The 10,096-nt window shown below is 33.1% G+C and overlaps 1 protein-coding gene across 1 annotated transcript in view; it reads left to right on the forward strand.

Annotated features, from left to right (window-relative positions):
• Positions 1-1,396, forward strand: part of LOC110020012 (transcription factor MYB114-like) — a 2,493-nt gene extending 1,097 nt beyond the window's left edge. The window contains exons 2-3 of the mRNA XM_020717952.1: positions 66-195; positions 835-1,396. Of these exons, the coding sequence (XP_020573611.1) occupies positions 66-195; positions 835-1,288 (584 nt within the window). The 3' untranslated portion in view covers positions 1,289-1,396. The remainder of the gene's footprint in view (positions 1-65; positions 196-834) is intronic.
• The last annotated feature ends 8,700 nt before the right edge of the window (positions 1,397-10,096 follow it).

Consider the following 10,096-nt stretch of genomic DNA (forward strand, 5'->3'; position numbering starts at 1 on the left):
TATATATATATATATATATAATCTCAAAAACATAATGCGCGTGTATGTTTATGTAATTGATGAAGGTCTCAATAGGCGTGGAAAGAGCTGCAGGCTAAGGTGGCTGAATTACCTTCGCCCAAACATAAAACGTGGAAATATCTCAGTGGAAGAAGAGGAGCTCATTATTCGACTCCACAAACTCCTTGGCAATAGGTTCTCTCTCCCACACAAGTGCAAGATTAGGGTTCCATTTTGAATGAAAATATGGATTCAATTTTATGAAAATTAAAAAAATAATAATTAGAATTTAAATAATTAAGTAAATAAAGTATGTTCCCTATCATCATCTAAATGCTTTTATCCATAAAAGCATCATGTATTTTAAGTATCATTTTGTATGACGTTAAAATGAATGTTATAATTTATTTTATCCGTTGATTGTGACTGCGGGAGAATCCGAGGTTCTTCTATCATTTAAACGAGACTTCAAATTATTTGCATTTATCACAACATAGTGGTTAAGGGTATCGTCTCTCACCATTAGATCACAGGTTTGAATCATGCATATTGTCTTTTGGTGTAACTTTTTCCTAAAAAAGAAAGATTTAAACTACTTATTCAAATCATATTTGTGAGAAAAATTTTAATAAAAATAAAAAATATATATATATATATATGGATTCAAGATTTCTCAAGATTTATGTTTTACTGAATTTGAAAATAATTCAAAATTGAGCTATTTTCAACTTATGATTAAATTTTGTTAAACATATTCTAACTAAATGTTTTCACCCATATTGTCTTGATTAAAATTTTCTACTCTTACTTTAAATTTGTTTTTTGAATCAATAGGTGGTCTTTAATTGCTGGAAGGTTGCCTGGTCGAACAGATAATGAGATCAAGAACTATTGGAACACGACTCTATCGAAGAAGATTCAAACAAAAAAATTTACGATTAATATGCCAAATGTTAAGGCATGGAAGCCTAAATCAAATCCTCTGGAAACCAAAATTACTTCTTCTATCTCTAATTTGATTCAAACTACGGAAATAAAGTGCACCAAAGCTTCTTATCCATTACATGTTCTACCTTCCACAAGTGAAGTTATTCAAACCCAACAAATTAGCCAGCAAAACTTTCAAGAAGAACTAATCGAGGAGAAAAAAGGCAAAGTATTGGATTGCGATTCGTTTTCTTATGATGATGAAATGTGGATCGCTGGATTGGAGTTCGGGGGTGAGATTAATGTTATTGATGATTATGATAATGATTTGGTTTGTAGCTTATTTGACAAAAATCTTTGACTGAATTTTTTATATTTAAGAGAATGGTTTGACCTAGTAGTACCGTAGCAATGTAATAAGCATTTGGAAAATAAGAGTAGAAGTTGTGCTTTCTTAAGTGATGTATATCCTTTCCATGGATTAATAAAGAAATTTTATTATATTCAATGATGAAATAAGGAAGAGATTGGTTGGCTACACATTCTTTTGAAAAAAATTATGCATATGCAATATAACAAAAAAAAAACTATTGGGGAACATAAATTTGTTTAAATTATGATCTATTATAGCACAACAGTTTTTACATCAACAAACATTTGTGATGTGTATATAGATGTTGCAATATAAGTTTAGTTAAGGAATTAGTATGGTGGCAATGCATTCTAATAAACATGCAAAAAAATTTAATTTGAGCGACACTATTAACTTACTAGCTCTCATTTTAAACTCTTACTGGCTTGGTGTGAGAGTAATCTTTTGGGGACTGTGTAGTTATCCATCATTGAGTGGGAGCCATTTGGTAAGGCTCACATATTTTCAAAGAAAAAAATAAATTATAATATATTTATAATAATATTCTAATGAACGATAATTTCTTAGGCTATAGGTTCAACTAAAACTAGTAATGGTTGTGAATTTATAACTGTTAATGTTATGATTTTAAAATATTATATCATATGGTGTTAGTAATAATAATATATGCTTCAATCTGCTTCAGAAATCTTAAATGTACAATATTGCATGTAGCTTCATCACACCAGCCTAAGAAATTATATGACTTCATGCAACTTCATCATCTAAAACCATTAAAGCAATATTTCATGTAACATTATTTGCCTATTAATTTAGTGTTGTTTACTACAGTACTATTTCAAATAACTTTGCCATTCAAATTGTTTATATATCATGCACGACTTCTTTTACCTTCATTGCTTAAGATTATCATATTTTCTATACTAATCAAAGTAACTATAATGCCTAAATTTAGTAATAATACTTACAATAATTCATATAGCATTATTGATATGTAACAATAATGTAAGTCTGGCTGGAAAATAATGTCAACTTCAAACTAAAACTCAGGATGGGATACTTTTATCAAATGAAAAATTTCAACCACGACCCACTCTCTTAGAGTTAGGCTTCAATTAATATTGAATTACAGAAATAAAATATTAAAAAAATCATATTAAAAATTTAAAGAATGTATAAATTTGGTCTCTTTTTACTCAATTGATTAAGATTTTTAGGCTTAAATTAAATAGGAGTAACCCTTCTTTCTTGGACCATGTTGTGCATCATGGAATTTCTGCACTAATAAAACATTTACAAACATATTTCAAGATGGGATATAATCTGTGCATGTTAAAATCCCCGGTATTCATGAAAATATCAATGTTTAAGTTAGGACTTGCTTATGAATATTAAATTTGACCTCGCCTCTTCAAATAATGTATAAATTCTGAAAAATTTTCAAAAATGAAGATGTGATGAAAATATATTAAATTTTAAATTAAAGGCCAACACCATGGATTTTTATCTGTTTATTTTAATCATATAATTACAAATCATGGTTCGAAATATGTGCTATCATTGTATTTAAAAATGACTTATTTTGGAATATAACTTCGCTATTATTATTATATTATTCCAAATTATGGCTCTCTAAGTATGTGATGTATTTTGTCATGATATGGAAAGTTGGGTTTAGTGCCCCTCTTCTTCATAAAACTTATGTGGTTGCCCAAGAAATTATATTTATACATCATTTTTAACCATGAATGAAGAATACAATATTATTTTTCATTAGTATATTTTTGTCATTGTTCATGATTTGTATCTTCTAACCCCACTACTCAACACTCTGCATGTTTAGGTTTGATCTCAATTATTTATTCTATAACGGTATGATCCACTCATAATATTTATTCATTCACCACCGTGTTCCATTCTTTATCAATTAGTATATAAATTTAGTTATTTTATACTAATTTTAAAATATTTTTCATATAAGATAAAATATATTTTCTGTATTGCCTCACACATCCTCATGCCCTCTTCACCACTCCAATCTTGCCAAACATCCTACAATATCACATGCAACTTAGGCCTCCACTAATCAACTAATCTATAGTGCTCCACATTGCTTCACTATCTTCTCTTAAACCATTTTATGCAACTTCACTTCATACTCCTTTAATGACATCATTGTAAGTCACCTTTGCAATAATCTTTGTCATATGATCATTTAAACGTTTCACCAAAGGTGCCACTTATGAACATTCAAAGACAAAAATATCCTAATTTTTTTTTTTTTTGAAGAATTGATAATGACGTGTACTCGAATCTACTAAATATTTGATGCTTTTGAATACCCACCATGTATTAGACTAACCTAATGTGACTTTCTCTCACTTTGTAGGCCTAGAAAGTTCTTAAAAAAATCTAAAATGGATGCTTTCTACTTTAACTCGGCTTAATATCATAAGAGAATATTCATGCATATGATTAATAAATAAAATTGTATTAGGGGAATGTGATACAGATTGAAACGTTATAAAACACAAACAATACACGCAAGTATACATGTCATCCAAGTAGTATACAAAACTATCTATGCATTGATCCTTTGAGGAATGAGTGAACTCCCAAAGTTCAGAAAAGTTCTTATCTACTTATTTTGAATCTTGCCTAGAGGTTTGAAACTTGGTGATTTTAAATTTTATAATCCTAATTTTTGCAAAAAGTAAAACCTATAACTAGTATTGAGTGTGAACATATGATAGAAAACCTCCCTTGAATTGGTCATATGCAAACCACATCTATTTAAATGACTTTAATAAAGTTGACAATCATGAAAAATATTTTTTTGCAAAAGTAAAATCTACTTTATGCAGCGTGGTGACTTGTTTTCTCTATTATTTGCTTGTGGATTACCTGAGAATCATGTGAATATAATTTAAACTCTTTAAACCTAACATTATAAATTTTCTACAAAATCTTAATACAAGATTAAGACTAATCAAAATTAAAGTTTAAAACATTTCAAGATTTTTAAAATCTATATTTGCTTTCCTGCATGGCCTTCGAGCTGAATTTTAAATAGGTTGCATAACATGAACATAATCCAAGTCATACTAATAGGTCATCTACATTAGGACTTGTGTGGATAACTGCATCATATTGCATGTCCTGAGGAGAAGTCCCCGTGCTTCTTCAACCCGACTGACCAAGCAAAAGATTTCTTCTTAGGTGGTTGTTTAGCGCGCTTAAGATGTTAGAGGCTTCTCCAACCCAGATGGGGAATAAGTCCATTATGAGAGCTTCTTGGTCTCGTGGTAGTACATCTCTTCACTTTCCATTCCAGCAGCTTTATTGTCACATTGGTAGGCATAAGTTCCACCTCTACTCTTCTTACCTATATATGGTCATAGGATTTACAGTCCCTTCTCTTGACCTTAGGGCTACTGAGGTTCCCTTGGACAATGCAATTCACAGATTTTTTAGAATAGATCTCTGGTTGTGTTGAGTTGTCTTCCTTCACTACCATGTAGACTTAGGGTCTTAATATCTTAGGATAACAGATTTGTGTTATCCCCAGCTATCTCTAGCTGATTAGGATTACTCTACCTTATTTTGTTTACCCTCTTTAAGCCATGTCACTCTTTTAATTCTTCATTGATGTCATCTCGTACGCCCCAATTTGAGGATAAGACACCGCCCGTTTGGGACACGGTGTGGACCCTACGAGGTGACCTGGTTGTTACATGGGCCTCGATTGTTGATGAGCAACTACTCATTTGGGTTGTGAGAGACTCTCTCATTTGGATCACCTGAGAATCATGTGAATATAATTTAAACTCTTTAAAGACCTAACATTATAAATTTTCTACAAAATCCTAATACAAGATTAAGACTAATCAAAATTAAAGATTAAAACATTTCAAGATTTTTTAAATCTGTATTTACTTTTCTGCATGGCCTTCGAGCCGAATTTTAAATGGGTTGCATAGCATGAACATGATCCAATTCATACTAATAGGGCATCTACATTAGGACTTGTGTGGATAATTGCATCATATTGCATGTTCTGAGGAGAAGTCCCCCTGCTTCTTCAACCCGACTGACCAAACAAAAGTTTTCTACTTAGGTGGTTGTTTAGCACACTTAGGATGTTAGAGGCTTCTCCGACCCAGACGGGGAATAAGTCTATTATGAGAGCTTCTTGGTCTCGTGGTCGTACATCTCTTCACTTTCCATTCCAGCGGCTTTATTGTCGCTTTGGCAGGCATAAGTTCCACCTCTACTCTTCTTACCTTTTTATGGTCATAGGATTTAGAGTTTTCTTCTCTTGACCTTAGGGCTACTCAGGTTCCCTTGGACAACGCAATTCACAGATTTTTGAGAAGGGATCTCTGCTTGTGCTGGGTTGTTTGCCTTCACTACCATGTAGACTTAGGGTCCTAATAGCTTAGAATGACAGATTTGTGTTATCCCCAACTATCTCTAACCGATTAGGATTACTCTACCTTCTTTTGTTTTCCCTCTTTGAGCCATTTCACTCCTTTGACACTTCATTCATGTCATCTCGTACGCCTCGATTTAAGGACAAGACACCACCCGTTTGGGACACGGTGTGGACCCTGCGAGGTGACCTGGTTGTTACATGGGCCTCGATTGTCAATGAGCCACTACTCATTTGGGTTGTGAGAGACTCTCTAGCCTATGACTTAGAGAGAGCTTTGAAAGCGTCGAGATGCTCCTATGAGATAACCATCCATTGGGACACCTCTCACTAGCAGTCACTTGAATGTAAGCAGGGCTCCTTTAATTTAAAGTGTTCTTGGGCGGGGAGCATCCCCCAATATGTAATTAACCAAATGATATGTTCCTTTAGGTGTTGCTCTTAAACCCATGAAAAACACATAAATTTGGTTCTCTGGTTACTTTGGTAGCTTATGTAAATATTCTTTAGTGGTAAATTGGTTCAAGATGTCTTGATCTAACCCTGTTTGGACGTGCATACATTACTTATCACACGAATTTACCTCACATATGCTCTCCAGGTTCTTTCTAAATTTGACTGCTTAGTCTCAGTCTTAATTCTTTCTTTACCGATCCCTCCTCTTCTTAGAATCACACCGAAGATTCAAGTAAGAGGGTAATTTTAGAAAAGAGAATCTTAATATGATGACTAAATAGGTTGGTGACTCCGATTTTTATAGAAAGCACCCAAACAACATCGCTCACTTTTAAGGACCTTATATACATAGAATCATACCTCATAATAACTTCTAAAATTATGTTCATAGTCATAATGCCTCCATTAAAAATTGACCAATTTAAATATATTTATCTTCTTGTAGATGCAACATTGCATCCACAAAATCACATATAAGAATGTCAATGATAATGACATGCAAAAGTATTGATGAAGCATCAGCATACTCGTCACATGGTTCCCCAAATATGATGATTAATATGATGCAACTCAATAATACAAATTTGAGCATAATGGTGGATCATAATGATCACAAGTGACCAGACAAATAACCATGCACAATTGTGCAAATAATATATGGAGAGGTCTCAAGCAAGGCCATTAAGGCTGATGACAATCACAGTCGAGAGGTCTCAAGCAAGGCCATTAAGGCTGATGACACTTGTCATCTATGTGAGGACTCTTATATGACTCATGGATGAGTACAAGAATGATCCACAATAAAAAAGAGAACAATAGTAACAGATAACTATAAAAGGAACAAGAATAATTATTCTATGTTATTAAAAAAAATATAAAATTTGTGCCCCCAAGCACTAAGCTAAAGAGAAAAGAAATTCATGACTAAAACTATTTTATTCAACAATAGAAGTTACATTATTTATTAGCATCATAAGACTATCAAGCTTAAGACATTTGAATGGAAAAAAATGTATGGAAAATGGCTAGGAATGATTTTTTCGTGATTATTAATGATGGAGATGTTTCTTGGAATGAAACGAGATGTTTCAATCACTCATTTTCAATGGTTCATTCATATTGAAGTTACCCATGTGTGTCCCTAAAAAAGTAATAATAAAATAGAAATTATATTCAAAATATTATAAACCATGGGCTTTTTATCAAGAGCTAATTCTTTGGTTTATTGTATGGGCTTTTGTCTTAATTATTACATCTGAATTTTAAACTTAATTATTTTAATCATACATCAAAAGATCTAGCTGTATAGAAGGAAAGAGTATGGCAAACGAGGGTCAGCCAGCAGAAGAGTAGGAGATACTCTTCCTATTGAATGAAGTTGTCTAAGGCAAAGCTAATGAGGCCAAAGCGGATAAAATTGGGACGGACCAAAGATGATCGAAGGATATGAGATTGAGTCGATTCAAGGAAGATCTAATTCCCTAAGATCTCCAATCACCCCAGAGACATCCAGAGTCCCCTCATCATGAGTTAAGGACGACAGTAAGACCATTTAAACTGGCTGACTCACACTGACCAAACTTAGCTGATCGAACTGATCCCATTCAGTTGAGGGGATCTCAGCCGGTCAGACAGACCAAACTGAGCTTAGATGGCCAACACAAAGAGCAACTGGATGATAAGTTCATACACGTAAAATACTAATAATATCCTATGCAAACCCCCTCTCAAAATAATGAAAAAAAATTTAATATCATCACATTATACTCTTCTCGTAAATAAGCAGATAATTTTATGAAAAACACATGATTGATATGACATTTTACTGCTCAACTGTCTCTCTCTCTTTACGCTCTATTCCTGGGTTGTGATTCACGAACAAATCGGGATTCAATATTGATCCATCTGATGCACTATATTAAAACCTAAGTTACATACTATTTAGTCAACATAGGTTGTGAGCAATGCACTTCTAAGTTTTGAAGTCCAAGTGTTTAGTGTTGACTAATTGAAGCCAACTAGACAATCATGCCAAATAGTTAGCATTGAACAAACAATGATGAGTTAGTTGGATGTGTTTGGTATATATTAAATTGGCTAACATACACATGTCGAGCAAATGAAAGTGTGCGGTAAGGTTTTATGTATTTTTAACTTAGAATTTCCCAATCAACTTATGGAGGCACATGAATATGACAAATATGGCTTAGTGACATCATCATGAAAAGTGTAAGGTCAATATTAAGTGCATAAAATGATGTGTTAGATAAACAAATTATAGATTAAAAAATCAATTAACATAATGTAACATAATGAGACATAATGTGACATTTAGGCCTCGTTTGGGGTAGCTTAATGGGTGCGGCGACGTTTTCAAAATGCCGTCGTTGTGTTTGAATATCATGTTGGCTTCGGATTATTTTTGCCGCTCCGAAACACAATTTGTGAAATCCTTAATATGTGCCGAAGTGGGATGGAGGCCGCGTCTTGCGTATGCTTATCACATTAGGGTAAGAATTCTGGAGGTGCCCTTCTCTGCTCGCCCTCTCCCTCGCCCTCCCGATCTTTCTTCTGCTCCTTAAATCTTGCGGAGATCGGCACATATATAAGGTATATTTTCGACCTCACACTCTCGCCCTCCCCGATCTTTCTTCTCCTCATATCTCGCCTCATACGAGTATGTATTCGACCCTCACATTACTCTTTGCTTGGGAATGTTGGAATAACTACTGCTAAGCAATTGATTTCATACCTCACTTGTTTTATTTTGGCTCGGGTTGCAATTTAAGTACATGTAGGAAGGTGATTTATACTAAATCAACGAATGTTATTGAGTTGGAAAAGAAGAATGAGAGAGTTGAGATGTGGATTATTTGTGTGTCTATGCATCTTGTATGAGGAAAACAAATGAATCATTGTAGAGTTTTTATTCTTTCTTATCAATTGTGAGAAGAACGGTCATGTGGAAATTAGAGAAATTGGATGCATCTGTGTCATTTTTCCATATATACCACTTCAAATCCTGTGCACTGTTGAAAAAAATCACAATGGGGGATTTACGCACATACCACTTCAATTCCTACTCAATTGTATGCTCTGTTGAAAAAAATATAATTGGGCATACCACTCAGTTTCTATGCACTTGCATATGAATTCCAATGCAATTACATACAAAATATATTGTGGCATTTACATACAGACCACTCAGTTCTTATGCATTATTTCAATTCTTTGCTATTGGTCTAAATGTGAGCCATATGTTAGATCCTAAATGAGTGATATTGCTACCTGATTTTTAAAGTAGGTTTGGATATGGGCAGATGTAGAGAGGTGGATTTTGTGTTTTTATGCATCTTGAATGAGGAAAACATTTCATTTACTAATAAGTTTCTTGGATGGAAGAATTCCACTAGCTGAAACTTTTTAAATTCATTTGAAAATTTCTTACTTTTGATCTTATTCTTTTCAATAATTTTTGAATTTAAAACAACTATGGATCATATATAGTTATGCTTGTTTTCTATATTTCCTGAGGATGAGCTTATTGAAGTTTCTTCTTATTTTTGTTTTAAAATCTAAAGTTGCACATGGATATTCAATTCATTAATGCACATGAATATTCTATTCATTAATGCATTAGATTTTAATTTTGTTTACGAAGTTGCATATAGAAACTTAATGATGCTATGCCCACAACCATATATTATTGGTTGATAGCAATCCCCTACCAAAGTCATGGAGGGTGTGATTATGGAGGTTGATCAAAATATATTCAGTGGATTTCCTTGTAATGCATTAATGAAGGTTGATCAAAATATATTGGAGCTTATTATAGAGATGCTTCTAAATGAAATGCCATTCTCCCATCAACTTAACATTGATTCATTGGCTTTTATTGTAATACATTA

The sequence above is a fragment of the Phalaenopsis equestris genome, unplaced genomic scaffold (assembly GCF_001263595.1).
Source record: "Phalaenopsis equestris unplaced genomic scaffold, ASM126359v1 Scaffold000090, whole genome shotgun sequence".
NCBI lineage: Eukaryota > Viridiplantae > Streptophyta > Magnoliopsida > Asparagales > Orchidaceae > Phalaenopsis > Phalaenopsis equestris.